Source organism: Panthera pardus, unplaced genomic scaffold (assembly GCF_024362965.1).
Source record: "Panthera pardus isolate Hobbes unplaced genomic scaffold, ASM2436296v1 HiC_scaffold_13, whole genome shotgun sequence".
Taxonomy (NCBI): domain Eukaryota; kingdom Metazoa; phylum Chordata; class Mammalia; order Carnivora; family Felidae; genus Panthera; species Panthera pardus.
In genome coordinates this window covers 49,585,242-49,604,345 of record NW_026526688.1, presented here as the reverse complement: position 1 = coordinate 49,604,345, position 19,104 = coordinate 49,585,242, and the positions used below count along the sequence as shown (strand labels likewise).

The 19,104-nt window shown below is 37.2% G+C and overlaps 2 protein-coding genes across 2 annotated transcripts in view; both read right to left on the bottom strand.

Annotated features, from left to right (window-relative positions):
• Positions 1–19,104, bottom strand: part of ELP3 (elongator acetyltransferase complex subunit 3) — a 97,635-nt gene that overhangs the window by 75,276 nt on the left and 3,255 nt on the right. The window contains exon 3 of the mRNA XM_019440875.2: positions 16,290–16,428. Coding sequence (XP_019296420.1) covers positions 16,290–16,428 — 139 coding nt within the window. The remainder of the gene's footprint in view (positions 1–16,289; positions 16,429–19,104) is intronic.
• LOC128776518 (general transcription factor IIF subunit 2-like) lies at positions 4,774–13,383 on the bottom strand. The gene is given in 2 exon segments (XM_053901090.1): positions 4,774–11,978; positions 11,980–13,383. Coding segments are annotated over 2 exon segments (744 nt in total). The 5' UTR covers positions 12,046–13,383; the 3' UTR covers positions 4,774–11,300.

Genomic DNA, 19,104 nt, shown 5'->3' with positions numbered 1-19,104 from the left:
GAGCTACACTTCACAGAGTGTGTGCAAAATATTCTCAGAAGAGTCTGTCAGAGCCCTCCTGGGGTGAGGACATTATGTGCTTGAGAAAGAGGGTGATAACAGAGACAGAAGTATGGTTACATATGGGGGGAGTTGGCCAAATAAGGCTATAGACTAAGGTGAATGCAAGCCAGGTTTCTTACTATCAGAGAAGGAAGCTATAAATATAGAAAGGGACAGAACTTGCATGGAATGGAAGGTATTGCTGTGAACTCATAGTTTTCGATAAATACACTGATATGCAAATAAATATAAATGCAAAGGTGTTAGTATACGTATATGCAGGTGTATATGTATACATACAAATATACTTCCTTGCTTGGTCCACTAGAGGGTCTAGGAGCAGCAACACTCTAATAGCAATGAGTATATCTAGCACTCAGGTCTTGGTTTCTAAATACCCATCTCCAGTGAAAGAAACCAGGGCTCTTTAGAGAAATGGCTGATTCCAGACCTGGGGCAAAGAAATGACAAAAGAGCCTGAAACATTTTATTATGACAGAAAGCTAGAAACTGCTCAAAGAATGATGGAGACATTTAAAAAAGACACAAAAACCAGCTTGAAAGGGCTCTCTCACTGGTCAAATCAAGGATCATTTGTACATCAAAATAAATAATGATAGTAACAGACTATAACCCACCAAATAGGAAACCATTAATCCACTCATACAAATAAATGAATGAGTAAACTGAAAATCTGATGAGTTACAGAAAACTTACATAGCTTCAAAGTACTTCACCACACAAAACTTAATTACAAAGTGGAAAAGATTAACTTCACGGAGGAGAAGGCTGGAAGACACTATCTTGATCAAAATGAACAATATCAGAAAGAAGAACAAAGATGGAGGTATCATACTTCCTGATTTCAAACTATACTACACAATATGATATTGGCACAAAAACAGACACATAGATCAAAAAAAGCAGAGAGCCCAGAAATAAACCCCTCATGCATGGTCAATTAATTTACAACAAAGGAGCCAAGAATATACAATGGGGAAAGGACAGTCTTTTCAATAAATGGTGTCGGGAAAACTGGACATCCACATGCAAAAGAATGAACTAGACCATTATCTAGCATGACACACAAAAATTAGTTCAAAATGGATTAAAGACTTGAATGTAAGACCTGAAACCATAAAACTTCTAGAAAAAAAATGCAGGCAGAAGCTCCCTGATGTTGGTCTGGGTATTGAATTTGTGGATCTGACTCCACAAGCAAAGGCGACAAAAGTACAAAAATAAGTAAGTGGGACTACATCAAACTAAAAAGCTTCTGCACCATCATAGGAAACCATCAATAAAAGGAAACCATCAACAAAAGGAAAAGACAACCTACTGAATGGGATAAAATATTTGCAAGTCATATATCCAATAATTAATATCCAAAATATATTAAAAAACTCAACTCAATACAAAAACCAATCTGATTAAATAATAAGCAGAGAACTTGAACATTTTCCCAAAGACATACAAATGGCCAGCGGGTACATGAAAAGATGTTCAACTAATGTTGATGTTCACTAATTATCAGGGAAATGCAAATCAAAACCATGAGATATTATTGTTAGAATGGCCATTATGAAAAAAAACAAGAAATAACAACTGTTGATGAGGATATGGAGAAAAGGGAACCTTCATGCACTGCTGGTGGGAATATACATTGGTGCAGCCACTACTGAAAACACTATGGAGGTTAAAATTAAAAACAGGTCTACCATATGATCTGGCTATTCCACTTCTGAGCATTTATCCTAAGAAAATGAAAATACTAGTATGAAAAGATAAAAAGATATATGCACCCCTATGTTTACTGCCACACTGTTTACAATAGCCAAGATATGGAAATAACCTAATTACCCATCAATGGATGAATGGATAAAGAAGGTGCGATATAGATGTATATACAGTGGAATACTGCTCGGTCATAAAAAAGAATGAAATCTTGCCATTTGTGACAACATGGATGAACCCTGAGGGTATTAAATGGTAGATGAAATGAGTCAGAGAAAGACAATACCATATGACCTCACTTATATGTGGAATATAAAAAAGAAAACAAAACAAAACTCATATATACAGAGAACGGACTGGTGGTTATCAAGGAGGGAGGGGGCTGGGAGAGGGACAAAACAGGTGAAGTGGGTCAATTGTATGGTGATGGGTGGTAACTAAACTTATTGTGGTGGTTACTTTGTAGTGTATACAAATATCAAATTATTATCTTATACACCTGAAGCTAATATAATGTTATATAGAAATTTTATCTCAATAAAAATGTTACAATAGCAATTTACCTCAATGAAAAGAAAGAACATTATCCATGACAGGACAAATTGAAACTATATATATATATATATATATATATATATATATATACACACACATGTATATATATATATATGTATATATGTGTGTGTGTATACACATATGTATACATATATATACACGTATATATACATGTGTATATACACATACACACATATATATGTATATATACATATATACATGCACACATATATATGTATGTGTGTATATATGTATATATACACACATACATATATATACACACACATATATATATATATACACACACACACCACCTGATAGGATACAATAAGAATACATTATCACTTCTGTGATGTTCCAATGCTAAAGATGTATAACCTGAACCTAATTATGAGGAAACATCTGACTAAGCCAAATTGAGGAACATGCTACAAAATAACCTGCCTGAAATCTTCAAAAGTGTTAAGGTAATGAGGGCAAGGAAAGGCAGGAAGTGCCCAGAGTGAAGAGACAAGACAACCAAATGCAACATGTGATTCTGAACTGGGATCTGTAGGTCACTACTGAAATAGTGGGTGAAACTTGAACGAGATCTGAGGATGAGATGACAGTATTTATCAGTGCTAAATTCCTGACTTTGATGCTGTATTGTGGTGATTTAAGAAATGTCCTTGTTTGTAGAAAATGCATACTAAAGTATTCAAAGGCAACTTACTTTGCAACTTACTCTTAAGTGGTTCAGGGGGAAAATGTTCTTTATATTGGACCTTCAACTTTTCTGTAAGTTTGATTATTCTTCATAATAAAAATTATTAAAATTTAAAGCATTAAATAGTGATCTACAGAAAGTCCAAAATTTCAAAAAAAATTGCAATTCTGAATGAAAAATTTAGATTTTCAAACAAATGTTTTTAATACAAGCCACTGATGAGATCAGTCTAATTCAATAATTGAGGGCCCAGTACATGGGCCAGGTTCTGAGCTACACAGAGCAAATGGGCTTTGAGACCACAAAAATATTGCACTGTTTCTGTCCTCTGAAAACATACCTATCTAGGTGAGGAAGACACATAGAAAAAGGCTATTTTGGAACCACATGGTAAGAAGCATGTATAAAATACCAGGAATGCCAAAGAAGGCAATTAGCCCTGACCAGGGAAGTCAGAGAAGCCTTCCAGAGATGCTGATTAGGGTTAATTAAGTCAAGAGGATAGGGTAAGGTAGGGCCAGGGAAGTAAAGCGCAGTAGTTTTCGAAGAGTTTTTAAGCAGTAGAACTCTCCTTTCAAGTAACATTTTACTTAAAACCTCAATTTATAAATGAGATAAAAGCTACAGCCCTGGGTGAAACAGCGATGTCCCTGCTCCTGTGGTTTCACTACTTATTATGCCCCACAGTAGCTTCAAAAGACTTCTACGGAATTCAAGTTTTATAGAGTACAGTTTAAAAATTACTGGTAAAATAGAAAAAGCGATGACTTCGGATTCAGTCAGAGAGATGTAAGTTTGAATCTTTTCTTTGCCCCTTACTGTGAATTTTCCTATTTGGTAAAATGTAAGCAATAGCACTTACCTCTCAAAACTGTTTTGAGGATTAAATCAGAAACACAATAGCCAGTATGTAAGAGGTGGGCAACATATGGTAGCTGTTATTATATTTAATGTTGATAGGAAGAAGAAGAAGAAGAAGAAGAAGAAGAAGAAGAAGAAGAAGAAGAAGAAGAAGAAGAGGAGGAGGAGGAGGAGGAGGAGGAGGAGGAGGAGGAGGAGGAGGAGGAGGAGGAGGAGGGGGAGGAGGAGGAGGAGGGGGAGGAGGAGGAGGAGGGGGAGGAGGAGGAGGAGAGGAGTAATCATGGCATTCTAAGCAAAACAAACACAAAAACTCAAATACAAACTCAAAATGGATCACAGACCTACATGTAAAGTCAAAACTATAAAACTTCTAGAAGATAATACAGGAGAAAACCTAGGTCACCTTGGGTTTTACAATGAGTTTTTAGATCAACACCAAAAGAAAGATCCATGAAAGAAAAAATTAGTAAGTTGGACTACATTAAAATTTGGAAGTTCTGCTCTGAGAAACTCTTAAGAGAATGAAAAGACCCATACTCAGAGAAAACATATGCAAAACACATGTCTGATAAAAGATATGTATCATAAATATACAAAGAACTCTTACAGTTTTAGAATAGGAAAACAACCCAATAGGAATAGAGCAAAAGATCCAAACAGACACCTCATCAAATAAGATATACCAATGACAAATGAGAATACGAAATTCTAGGTATTTACCCAAATGAGTGGAAAACTTAGGTGTACACAAAACTCTTCAGACAATGTTTATAGCAGCATTGTTCATAACTATCAAAATTTCGAAGTAACCTAGATGTCTTTTAACAGGAGAATGGATAAACTGTGGTAAAGACAGTGGAATATTGTGCACTTCTAAAAGGAAATGAACTGTATCAAGCCACTAAAAAGACATGGCATAGCTTTAAATGCATAGTGCTAAGTGAAAGAAGGCAATCCGAAAAGGCTATGCATACTGTTTGATTCCAACTACATGACATTATGGAAAAGGTGAAACTATAGACAGTAAATAAATCAGTGGTTGTCAGAAGTTTGGAACACAGTAAAGGATGAATAGGGGAGCTTTAGGGCAGGGGAAATATTCCATATGATCCTGTAATGGTGGATACATGACATTATGCATTTTCTAAAACCCAAAGAATACACACCACTATAAGTGACCCTAATATAAACTGTAGGCTTCATTTAATAACAAGGTAGTAATACTGGTTTATCAATTATAACAAATGTACCAAATCAATGCAAGGGCAACCTGGGAAGGGAGGAAAGGAAGTATATGGGAACCCTGTGTACTTTCTGCTCATTTTTTAGGTAAACCTAAAACTGCTGTTAAAAAAAGTAAAAAATCACCACTAGAGTAATAGCAGGAATAAAAGCATGAAGGATAGGATGCATAGCAGACAGGGAATACAGTCAGCTGTATATGTACCTCTGATACTTTTATATTTTTAATTTTTAAAAAATTTTTATTTTAATTCCAGTTAGTTAACATCCAGTGCTGTATTAGTTTCAGGTATACGATAGGGTGATTCAACAATTCTATTCATCATCCAGTGCGTGTCACAAATGCACTCCTTAATCCTCATCACCTATTTAACCCATCCCCCCAAACCCCTTCCCTCCAGTAACGATCAGTTTGTACTATATACTTAAAGTCAGTTTCTTCATTTGTATCTTTTTCCCTTTGCTCATTTGTTTCTTAAATTCCACATACGAAATCATATGGTATTTGTCTTTTTCTTCTTTCACTTAGCATTATACTCTCTAGCTCCATCCATGTTGTTGCAAATGGCAAGATTTCTCATTTTTTATGGCTGAATAATATTCCAGCATGCATGTGTGCGCGTGTGTGTACACACACCATATCTCTATCCACTCATTGATCAATAGACACTTGGGCTGCTTTCACAATTTGGCTATTGTAAATAATGCTGCAATAAACAAGGGGTGCATGTACCCTTTTGAATTAGTGTTTTTGTATTCTTTGGGTAAATACCCAGTAGTGTGATTCCTAGATCATAGGGTAGTTCCATTTTTAAATTTTTGAGGAACCTCCCTACTATTTCCCATAGTGGCTGCACCAGTTTGTATTTCCACTAGCAGTACAAAAGGGTTTGTTTTTCTCCACATCCTTGCCAACACCTGCTATTTGTGTTGCTGATTATAGCCATTCTAACTGGTATGAGGAGATAACTCATTGTAGTTTTGATTTGCATTTCCCTAATAAGTGATGATGAGCATCCTTTCATGCATCTGTTGGCTATCTGGATGTCTTCTTTAGAGAAATGTCTGTTCATGTCTTCTGCCCATTTTTAATTGGATTATTTGTTTTTTGGGTGTTGAGTTTTACCAGTTCTATATATATTTTGGATACTAACCCTTCATCGGATATGTCATTAGTAAATATCTTCTCCCATTCAGCAGGTTGCCTCTTAGTTTTGTTGACTGTTTCCTTTCATGTGCAGAAGATTTTAATTTTGTTGTAGTCACAACAGTTTATTCTTGCCTTTGTTTTCCTTGTCTCAGGAGACTAGAAAAAAGTTGCTACGGGCGATGTCAAAGAAGTTGCTGCCGGTGTTCTCTTCTAGGATTTTTATGGTTTCAGGTCTCACATTTAGGTCTTTAATCCATTTTGAATTTATTTTTGTGTATGGTGTAAGTGGTCCAGTTTTCCCAACACCATTTCTTCAAGAGACTTTCACCCAATGGATATTCTCTCCTGTCCTATCAAACATTAATTGACCATACAGTTGTGGGTTTATTTCTGGGTTTCCTATTCTGTTCCATTAATCTACATGTCTATTTTTGTGCCAGTATCATGCTGTTTTGATTACTACAGCTTTGTAATGTAACTTGAAATCTGGAACTGTGATGCCTCCAGCTTTGCTTTTCTTTTTCAAGACTGTTTTGGCTATTTGGGGTCTAGTGATTCTATACAAATTTTAGGATTGTTTGTTCTATTTCTGAGAAAAATGTTATTGGTATTTTCATAGGGACTACATTAAATGTGTACATTGTTTTAGGTGTATAGAGATTTTAACAATATTTATTCTTCTAATCCGTGACCATGGAATGTCTTTCCTTTCTGTCACCTTCAATTTCTTTCATCAGTGTTTTACAGTTTTCAGCGTATAGATCTTTCATCTCTTTGGTTAGGTTCATTTCTAGGTATTTTATTATTTTTGGCGTCATTGTAAGTGGGATTGTTTTCTTAATTTCACTTTCTGATCCTTCATTATTGGTGCATAAAAATGCACCATATTTGTATCTTGCAACTTTAACGAATTTGTTTATCAGTTCTAGCAGTTTTTCGGTGGCCTTTTGGGTTTTCTACGTAGAGTATCATGTCATCTGCAAATAGTGAAAGTTTTACTTCTTCCTTACTGATTTGGATGCCTTGCATTTCTTTTTGTTGTATGATTGCTGCTGCTAGGTCTTCTAGTACTATGCTGAATAAGAGACTACATCCTTATCTTGTTCCTGACTTTAGGGGAATCTCTCAGTTTTTCCTCATTAAAGATGAATGTTAGCTGTGGGTTTTTCCTATATGGCCTTTATTATGTTGAGGTATGTTCTCTCTAAACCTACTTTGTTAAGGGCTTTATATCATGAATGTTGTATTTTGTCAAATGCTTTTTCTGGGTTTACAGAAATGATCACATGGTTCTTTTCCTTTCTCTACTGATGTGATGTACCATGTTGATTTGCGAACACTGAATCACCCTTGAAATCCAGGAATAAATCCCACTTAATCATGGTGAATGATTTTTAATATATTGTTGGATTTAGTTTGCTAGTATTTTGTTGAAGATTTTTGCATCTATGTTCATCAGGAATATTGGCCTATAGATGTCTTTTTTAGTGGTGTCTTTATCTGGTTTTGGTATCAGGGTAATATTGGTCTCATAGACTAGACTTGGGAGTTTTCCTTCCCTTTTGTTTTTTGAAATAGTTGGAGAAGAATAGGTATTAACTCTTCTTTAAATGTTTGGTTTGCCTATGAAGCCTTCTGGTCCTGGACTTTTGTCAGGAGATTTTTTATTACTGACTCAATTTCTTTGCTGGTAATTGGTCTATGCAAATTTCTTCCTGTTTCAGTTTTGGTAGTTTATATGTCTCTAGGAATTTATTTCTTGTAGGCTGTCCAATTTGTGGGCATATAGTTCTTCATAATATTCTCATATAATTGAATTTCTGTTGCTTTGTTATTTCTCCTTTCTCATTTGTGATTTTGATTCCTTTCTCCTGTTTTTCCTTGATAAGTCTGGCTAGAAGTTTATCAATTTTACTGATTTTTTTTTTCCCAAAGAACCAGCTCCTGGTTTCATTAATCTGTTTTATTGTTTTCTTAGTTTCTATATCATTTATTTCTGTTCTAATCTTTATTATTTCCATCCTTCTGTTGGTTCTATGTTTCATTTGTTCTTTTTCTAGCTCTTTTGGTGTAAATTTAGGTGGTTATTTTGAGATTTTTCTTGCTTCTTGAGGTAGGTCTGTATTGCTATAAACTTCCCTCTTAGAACTGCTTTTGCTGCATCCTAAAGGTTTTGGATCATTGGGTTTTCATTTTTGTGTTCATGTATGTTTTATTTTTTCTTTTACTTCCTGGTTGGTCCGTTTATTCATTGTTTAGCACGTTATATAACCTCCATGTATTTGTGGTCTTTCCAGATTTTTTTCTTGTGGTTGATTTCTAGTTTCACACCATTATGGTCAAAAAAGATGCATGGCAGGTCTTCAATCTTCTTGAATTTGTTGAGGCTTGCTTTTTGGCCTAACGTGAACTATTCTGGAGTATGTTCCATATAAACTTATTTATTTCTCTTTATTTTTTATTTCTTTATTTCTTTCTTTTTTTATTCTATTTTAGGATGGAATGTTCTGAATATATCTGTTAAGTCCACCAGCTCCAGTGTGTCATTCAAAGCCACTATTTCCTTGTTTCTGGTTGGATGATCTGTCCAATGATGTAAGTAGGCTGTTAAAGTTCTGTACTTTTATTGTATTACTATGGGTTAGCTCTTTATGTTTGTTATTAACTGTTTCATATATTTGGGTGCTCCCATGTTGGGTGCATATTTACAACTGTTATATCTTCTTATTGAATGTCTCCTTTATTATTATATAGTGTCCTTGTCTCGTTACAGTTTCTGTTTTAAAATCTATTTTGTCTGATACAAATACTGTTACTCTGGCTTTCCTTTGACATCCATTTGTATGATAGATGTTTCTCCATCCCCTCACTTTCAGTCTGCAGGTGTCTTTAGGTCTAAAATGAATCTCCTGTAAGCAGCGTATAGGTGAGTCTTGTTTTTTAATCCATCCTGTCACCATATGTCTTTTGATTGGAACATTTAGTCCATTTATATTCAAAGTGATTATTGATGGATATGTATTTATAGCCATTTTATTACTTGTTTTGTGGTTGTTCCTGAAGTTTTTTTCTGATCCTTTCTTTTTTCTCTTTCATGGTTTGCTAGTTTTCTTTAGTGATATACATTTGGATTCCTTTCTCTTTATCCTTTGCATATCTATTAGTAATTTTTGATTTGTGGTTACCATTAGGTTTGTATGTAACATCTACAGCATACAGCAGTCTATATTAAGTTGATGGTGGTTTTAGTTTGATTCCATTCTTTACTCCTCTTCTCTACAGGTTTTAGGTATATGGTGAATATTTATATCCTTTTATTTGTGAGTTCCTTAACTGATTTTTGAGACAAATATTCGTTGTTACTGCTTTTGTGTTTCTTACCTATATACTGCCACTTTTGGTCTTTTCTTTCCACTCCAAGAGTCCTCTTGAATGTTTCTTTTAAGGCTAGTTTAGTGGTCACAAACTCCTTTAGTTTTTGTTTGAGAAACTCTTTATCAAGTCTTCTTCTATTCTGAATGACAGTCTTACTGCATAGGGTATTCTTGGCTGCAGATTCTTCCTATTCAGCACTTTGAATATCATGCCACTCCCTTCTGGCTTGCAAGGTTACTGCTGAAAAATCTGATAGCCTTACGGGTTTTACTTGTATATAACTGTGTTTTCTGTTGCTGCTTTTAAGATTTTTTTTTAACCATTACTTTTTTAATTTTAATTTTAATTTTAATTACAGTATGTCTTGTCTTAGATCTGCTTTTGTTGTGGGTTCTCTGTGCCTCCTGGATGTAGATACCTGTTTCCTTCCCCAAATTAGGGAAGTTTTCAGCTATTGTTTATTTAAATAAATTCTCTGCCTCCCCTTTCTCTTCTTTTTCTGAGCCTCCTATAATATGAATGTTAGTTATTATGTTTGATGGAGTCACTGAGTTCCTTAAGTCTATTCCAATTTTGCATAATTTTTTTTCCTCTCTTTTGTTCAGCTTGATTACTTTCCATTATTTTGTTTTGTAAGTCATTAATCTGTTCCTCTGCTTCTTCCAGCCTGCTGTTCATTCCATCCAGCTTGTTTCTCATTTCATTTATTGAGCCCTTTATCTCTGCTATGTTATTCCTGAAATCTGTGTCAAATATCTCACTCATGTCTTCCAGTCTTTTCTCAAGTCCAGTGAGTATCATTACAATCATTGCTTTAGGTGTGTTACTCATATTTGTTTTGCTTAGATCTCTGGCCATGGCCTTGTCCTGTTCTTTCATTTGGGATAAATTTCTCTGTCTTCTCATTTTGTCTAAGTCTGTGCTTCTTTCTGTATGTTAGGTAAGTCAGCTACATCTCCTTTTCTTAAGGGTAATGGCCTTATGAAGATGAGGTCCTGTACTGCCCTGCTGTGTACAGTCCACTGTTCCCCAGGGCCAGGTGCTTCTGGGAACGTCTCCAAAATGTGCTGCATTTGGTGTGTTATTTTGTCCTGGCTACTCTATACTTCAGGCCAACTGTCTGCAGAGGCTCTCTTTGCCTTTTGTGAACAGTGTTTGGTCCCTGACTTGAATGTGGCGTGTTTTTTTTTTTTTTTTTTTCCAGAAAAAGGAATTTTGGCTTTTTATTCCTTTTAAGACTTTCTGTAGTTAACTTTTTTCTTGCTTTACCATTCACTTTGGATTTGCATTACCTCAACTCTGTGGAGATAAGACAAGGACAGAGAGTCCTCATTTAGAAATCATTTCCTAATTTTACATTTTAAGAGTCAATATTTAAAAAAGAAAAACCTTCTTAACCTCCCCAACCCCACACCCGCTCCTGAATAATCTAGTTTAATGCAGGCCTATAAATTTTTTCATCAAAAAACACTTAAGTAACAAGAATTGTTGTTTAAAAAATTTATGTAGGGAAATTAAATTTCCAGTCATTTTACCCCTATAACAGATGGAACTCAAGTATTTGATATCAATGGTGTTTCCTTAGCACATCACCTTTTAGTTGTTCTGTTAGCATGTTGGCTGAGAGTCTTCTTAATCGCTCTTTTCTTCTCTTTGATACTGTCTATACTCTGGCTTCAGCTCCCGTGTGTTTTTGTGGATTCCTTTTACATTCTGAACACCAATTTCTTTCAAGATTTCCTTTAGGTACCCCACAAGTTGTTTTGTGATGTCCACCAAATCCTTAAGATTGCAATACTGATGTTTCTCAAATGCTGAAAATAGCATGTCTAAAACATGTTGTTTATCAGCTTGAGCTTGTTTTCCATCTTTCTTTTTCCTTTCATATTCAATATTGTATTGATGATTAGCAACAGGTTTATAATTCGTTGTCACAACTTTGTCCAGTTGTGATAGCCTTACAGGTTTGGAAGATTCTTCTATTTTCAATCTCTTTAATCTCATGTAGTTTTCACTGGCAGCAGGTTGGCATTCAGCTCTTTGTACGACTATTCCTTCCAATGAAAGTTTATTTGATGAGCCTCCAGTAAAGACTGTTAAAGTCTGTCCTCCAACACTTTGTAAGACAAATGGATGTTCTCTAGCAGTGCTGACAGAAGCTGGTTTTCTGCCAATATCGTGACTATTTGCAAGAGCCTCATTCAGAGTAAATGACACCTCAGTCCTTCCTTGATTCTTAGCAATCTGCAGTTTCCCAACTTTACCTCTTTCAGAGGCTTCGGCCCATTGCTAGGACGAGTATTTAGGGAAACTTGATGAGCCATACTCTGGTGTTCTGTTTGGCGCCGGTCAAATCGAGTTCTTCAAGTTTGGCCATCAGTCTGTTGACGGTAGAGGCGAATAGGCCAGAGCAGCAGCCCGGGAGCCTGGGGTCCTGTGGCACGAAGGACTGGGGAACTTGGTACGCCGCGACCAGAGGCTGACTGTGAAGAAGCGGAGTCCACCTGCCAGGATATTGGGAAATCTCCGGAAAGCGAATGTGGCATGTTTTAACTAGGTATACTCTGGTCTGCTTGTGAAATGAGACCTGTTGCCACTGCTGCCAGAACGGAGGCTCCACAAAAGTCCCAAGTCAGGAGACACAGTATAAGCAGGAGTATGAGCCAGTCTCGTGGGGGAAGGCACTGGCCACGCCAGGACTGAGGCAAGCAAGGCTGGGAAAGGCAGTTCCCGTGGAGTCCAGGGAGGTGGAGCTTGGTGTAAACAAGTTAGGTGGCGAGTACGGGCACTGTGCTGGTTGCTGCAGGTAGCCCTATGCTTATGCTGAGGGATGGGGGAAGGAAATGGCACTGGCCAGTTCCTTTGTTCCTGGAGGGGTTTCTCCTTGAACTCTGCCTCTCTGGGATATGCTCCAAGATGAGCAAACAACCTCCCCACTGTGTGCCCCACACACTCTTGATATTGCTGTTTCCATGCTGTACATCACAGGTTGTTTGCCTGCCTTCTAGGAGCAATGCAATGCCTTCTGGGCTCTATCCCAGCCAAGCCCACTGACTTTTAAAATTCCAGGGTTTAAGTCCTGCTGGTTGTAACAACTCCCAAAATTCAGCCCCTCTCACTTTCCAAGACTATTGCTGTGGGGATTTGTTTTCCCTGCAGGCTTCCCTGCGTGACAGTGTTACTCTGTCTCTTGCCTTTCTCTGTGACTGCAGCTCCCTCCCCACCACAGTGGCCATGATCTATTTATCTCCCAAAATACATCTCCGCACTTCTTACCTTCTTCAGTGTGGCTTCTTCTCTACCTTTAGTTGTATAGCTTGTTTTGCAATTCTTCAGGTCAATTTCTGAGGTACTTGGGATGATTTGATAGTTATCTACTTGTATTTGTGGAACGAGGTGAGTCGAGGGTCCTCCTGCTCTGACATCTTCCAACCTTCCCCTGTACTTCTGATATTTTTAACAGCTCACTCTGATGATATTGTCTTACCTGCACCAAATCCATCTTTGACAAAATAGACTAGTTAGGAAATGACTGAATAGTCTAAATAAGAAGTAATGAAGGCCAGGGGTACCTGGGTGGCTCAGTCAGTTAAGCATCCGACTCTTGGTTTTGGTTCAGGTCATCATCTCACAGTTCATGAGTTTGAGCCCTCCAAGAGGCTCTGTGCTGACAGCATGGAGCCTGCTTAGGATTCTGTCTCCCTCTCTCTCTGCCCCTCCCATCTGCGCTCTCTCTCTCTCTCTCTCTCTCTTTCTCAAAAATAAACATTAAGAAAAAAAAAAAAGGATGGAGGTGAAAACATTCCTATTAGTGGTTGTGGAATGGACAATACATTTCACATCTTTTGGAAACTGAGTGGATGGAGGTACCATGAACTAAGATGGATGAGAAAGATGAATGAGCAATTTCGAGGTTAGTTTTGGTTATGTTATACTTGAGGGTATCCAGGCAGTCAGAAGAGAAAAGTTTGATAGGCCATTTGACATGAGCCTGAAGGTTAGGGAGAGGTCAGAGCTGGAAGTCAGCACATAATACTTAGAAATGTCAATGGATGAGAACACAAGAAAGGGCATGTACAGTACTAAAAACAGTGGAGCCAGGTCCACAGAAAACATCAATTTTTAGAGGCAAGCAGGACAAGAATAGATCTCAAAGAAAGAAATAATCAGAGGTAGGGTGAGAAGGACAGAGAATGGGGTCATGGAAGCCAGGTTTATCAGTCAGGTTGAAAGGTTGCTAAATCTTTGTCTTGCACAGCAGCAAGCTCATACCTAATGCTGAAAGCTAAGAATAGAAGACTTATCTATAAAGTGTGTTATTTAGGGATATGGAAGTAAATGCCAAGAAATCAGCTAAGAGTTAAAAGTGGTTGAGCTGAAGGGAAAAATGAGAGGTGAAGGGTTTGAAACTATAGTTGACCCTTGAACAAAGCAGGAGTTAGGGGCAATAACACCTCAACTCAGTTGAAAATTTGCATATAACTTTTGACTCCCCCAACACTTAACTACTTGAATAGTCTACTGTTGATTAGAAGCCTTACTGGTAAAAGAAACTGTCTATTAATACATATTTTGTATATGTATTGTATGCTATATTCTTACAATAAAATAAGCTAGAAAAAAGAAAATATCAAGAAAACCATAAAGAAAATACATTTACAGTACTATATACGTTGGAAAAAATCTGCCTATTAAGTGGACCCATGCAGTTTAAACCCACGTTGTTCAACTATATTAGTTTTTCTTAAAGAACCCTTTACACCAGGTATGAATAAATAAAACAAAAACACTGAAGTACAAAGGAGAAGAGACCAGGATTGGTGATACATTGTGTATAAAATTTTAGGGTTTAATTAGCCACAAATACAATCCAGGAGATATGGCCACCAAATAAGTCAACATAAACTGTAATTACTACAAGTATAATACTCCCATCCAAATAACAGACTGAAGTTCTATGATCATATCAGGAACACACAATTCAATTTTGAGTACCATGTTTTAAGAGGGTCCAAAATGTATCTTTCACACTTATTCTTTGTATCCTACAGCCCCTACCCTAATTCCAGCTCTTAACACATTTCACACCTAGATTAAACCAAGAGTATCTTAAATGGTCTTTTTGGCTCCAAGCTACTCTACATCTTGTAACAAAATTTTCTGAAAATCTGTTTTGTTCATATATCACTTTCCTTCTCAAATATCTTTAACAGTTTCTTATTATCCAGCTACTTTGCAGGACATTTAAGATCTTTTATAAGTTGATCCCAAACTAACTCTTCAACCTAATGTCCTGCTGCTTTCTCAAATGAATTATCAACTCTAGTCAGTCTGAGGTACTCATTGTTCCCTGCACATACCATACCTCTTATAACATCACTATCTGCGCCTTAGTTCCCTGTGCCCTTGCTCCCATTACTCAAGACTGTTCTTCTCTGTTTATATGAGCACTATTTATATGCCAAGCAAATGCCATGCTTTCTGTTGGGCTTTCCCTAGTCTCTTTTACTACCAGGCCACCTTTTCCTCTGGATTTCTATAGAGCTCCCAATTATGTTAGTCGCTTCACAAATACCATATATAGAATGACTTTGCACCATTAACTATCTTTTATATTTATTTATCTTTTAAAGTTTATTTTGAGAGAGAGCGAGAGAGCACGAGCAGGGGAGGGGCAAAGAAAGAGGGAGAGAGAATTCCAAGCAGGTTCCATGCTGCCAGCACAGAGCCTAATGCGGTGCTCAATCTCACAAACCATGAAATTATGACCTGAGCCAATAACAAGAGTTGGACACTTAACCGACTGAGCTACCCAGGTGCCCTCATTAACTACCTTTTAAAAGTAACTTCTACAGGGGTGCATGGGTGGCTCAGTCGGTTGAACATCCAACTTCAGCTCAGGTCATGATCTCACACTCCATGAGTTCGAGCCCCGCATCTGGCTCTGTGCTGACAGCTCAGAGCCTGGAGCCCACTTCAGATTCTGTGTCTCCCCCTCTCTCTGCCCCTCCCCTGCTCATGCTCTGTCTCTGTCTCAAAAATAAATAAAAACATTAAAAAATAAATAAAGTAACTTTTACAAGTATCTATTGTATTGAAAGCCATGAGCTTAAAATGGCCAATAATATTTATCATATTGTGACAGTCACCAAGCCTCAATTTATACTTTTTTTTTTTTTTTTTTTAACGTTTATTTATTTTTGAGATGGAGAGAGACAGAGCATGAACGGGGGAGGGTCAGAGAGAGGGAGACACAGAATCGGCAGCAGGCTCCAGGCTCTGAGCTGTCAGCACAGAGCCCGACGCGGGGCTCGAACTCACGGACTGCGAGATCATGACCTGAGCCGAAGTTGGACGCTCAACCGACTGAGCCACCCAGGCGCCCCTCAATTTATACTTTTAAGGACATAAAAACATCATCTACTCCTTTAAGCACAATAAATGTTTTTCCTCACTATGCCCTCATAACATTCTGCACAGGTCTCTACTGTAGCACATGTTAAAATATATGAATTTTATTAAACCAAATCCTTCATTTTCACCTAACTGTGTATTAGCCGGAGGCAAGGATTTCTGGCAGAGCAGATATGCAACCAATGTTTCGTGAATCAAACCACTCACCCCACTGGCAGTTCTGATGGGTTTTGCCTTTAACTTGGGGACCAAAACCTTTCGATACTGAGGTGGGACTGCAGCAATGATATCCACCAGGCGGGGCTGTGCTGAAAGGCCATATTTAGCAGCTGTCCTGGTTTTCACCCTGAAAGTAAAGCATCCATCATTATCAAGATCATAAGATTTCAAGACAATCTACCAAAAGAATGACCTATAAATAACACCATCAACTCCTGTCATCCCCCTATCCTTTCACCAGGTGACAACACTGGCTTTAACATTTGTTGAACAACAGGAGAATAGAAGAAAATCAGGAAAATGCATCAATGACTTCTTCTTACCCTGGAGTACCAGAAAACAAGATGACTACAGAAAGGGTCCCAGGATAGTGACAGAAGGTAGGTCTCACTCAAATTAGTGCTCCAGCTTCATAGAATTCTACCGTTTTCTCAACCTTAACACCATAGCATCTAGGATCAGGGTAATTCTGTTGCAAGGGACTGTTCACTATATTATAGGATGTTTAGCAGCATCACTGGCCTCTACTCACCAGCACCCCACTTCCCTTTATAACAACTAAAAAATGTCTTCTGACATTGAGAAATGTCCCCTGGGATGGTGGGGGGAGGGGGGGAGAATGCCTGGTTGTAAGCCATGGTCTTAGACCAAAAATAAAAACAATCAAAAAACAATTTAAAGGAAAGGTATGCAGAACCAAACAGGAAATAAGGTACATACATTTTTAAAAGTGTTTTAAAATGTATTCTAAAATATTATAAACAACAGAACATAAAACATAAATACACTTTAAAATTTAGGAAGCAAACACTTGTGTTACTACACTCCAAGAAACAGAAAATGATCAGGATTTCAGAGGATCCATTTATCCCTTCCTGACTGTAACTCTATCCCTAATCCCTAGAAATAACCTTTAGTACAACTAATAATTCCTTGCTTTTCTTTACAGTTGAATCGGTTTCTTGTTTCTTTGCTGCTAGCAAACCCTAACAGTCACCTTAATTTCTGATTTTAGTCCATCTAAAATTATTGTGAGGTGTTTGCATCATTTTCAAGAACTGTTAACCCAGTACCTGATTCGTAGAGAGAACCTAAGTACTTGGTATGCCAGGAAGTATAAGGCATAGTTGTTTCATGCCCTATGTTGGCATTTTGCAGACAGGCATGCACAAAAATAAATGTGTAAGTGATAAAAACCTATGTGATACAACACACATACAATAATGAATGTGTTCAAAGCTCAAGAAAGGATCCCACTGTGTGCTGGGGAGATAGTCATGGAAAACAGGCACAGAAAAGAGTTGGCTTCAGACAGGCAGTAAAGACATGGCGATGCCACAGAGAGCAAACAGGTGGGCTTATGTGAAGCAGGAATGCACATATTTTAAAATATATGGGTAGATCTGACAGAAAGCAGATTTTCAGGGTAAAGGTACAGAAATTTAAAAAGTTGGGATAGTTGAAGCCAGATGGAGAGACTTTACATAATGGGCTGAGGAATTTGCACTTAATTCCATAAACACTGGGAACATGCTGAAAGTTTCTGTACAGGGAAATGACATGATAAAAGATAAAACGAGGAACAATTAACCCAGTAAGGGATAAAAAGAGGCTGAAAGTATTAGCTACTGCACTAGTCTAGAATTAAGTTTAAAAAGAGATGGTTAGGGAGTTGGCAGTGGAAATGAAAGGGAGAGTCATGATGAAGAAAGTAGGCAAAGTTAAATCCTAATTGGACCTAACGAAAACAATTTGAAGAGGACACTAGAGTTTCAAGCCTAGGTGAAGGTTAACACAATCAGGCAAAGAGGACATCTGCATAGGGGCTGGTTTTAAGATGTTAGCATTTACTTTAGATGTGCTAAATTAAAGAAACTGACAAAAATAAACAAAAAGTAGGAATGTTCACTAGAAATAAAAGACTTGTATAATTAGGGGGATAGCCAACACAGACAGAAAAGAAACTTCTAAACACATGGTAGAAAAATCAGTAAACTATAATCTCATAGTCAAGAAAGGATACTTATTTACTCCTTTAGCAAAAGTTTATTAAGTGCAATATTCCAAGGAAGTGAAAAAACACTGAAGTATCTCAAGTAACAGAAAACAGTCTTTAAAAAAAAGTCATGTGTGTGTGGTGATTAGATTATTGGTGAGTCACCTGAGAGCAGGGAGAAAACTCTTTCATTAGAGCGGATCTATATAGTGAATATCTAATGAAAAAAAAAGATGCAGAGATGAAGGTCTACTCTTATTTGAGGTTGTAGCAAAGTCAACACTGAATGTGACTGTGGAAAGGAAATAAATGAACATGTCGAAGAGGCTGTAAAGTAGGAAAAGATCATGGACCTCAGAGGGAGTATTTTCATGAGAGACAGCTGCTGCTACTTCTGAGCCAGTAGGAAGAGAACAAGGATGTAAAGTAATGCAGCACAGAAGATAACATGGGCTCTGAAGAGAGACGATCTAATTCCAAATCTCAGTTCTGCTGATTACTGAGACAGTAATCTGTCTCAGATTACACATCTGTCAAATGAGGGTGATATAAGTACCTACCTCACACAGTTTTTCAGAGGACTGAGTTAATACAGACAATGAACTACTAACAGTGATTGGACCATAGTAAGCATCCAATAAATATTAGGAGCTATTAATATTATTAGGCTATGAGAGAATTTTGCCATAAATGAGGGCAGGGTAGAAAGCTAAATTTTCAACTAAAAACTAAAACATGAGACAGAAAACAAGAAGTATTTGATAATTTCATTAAAAAGGCCTACCACCTAAGAATAGGATTGCCTTT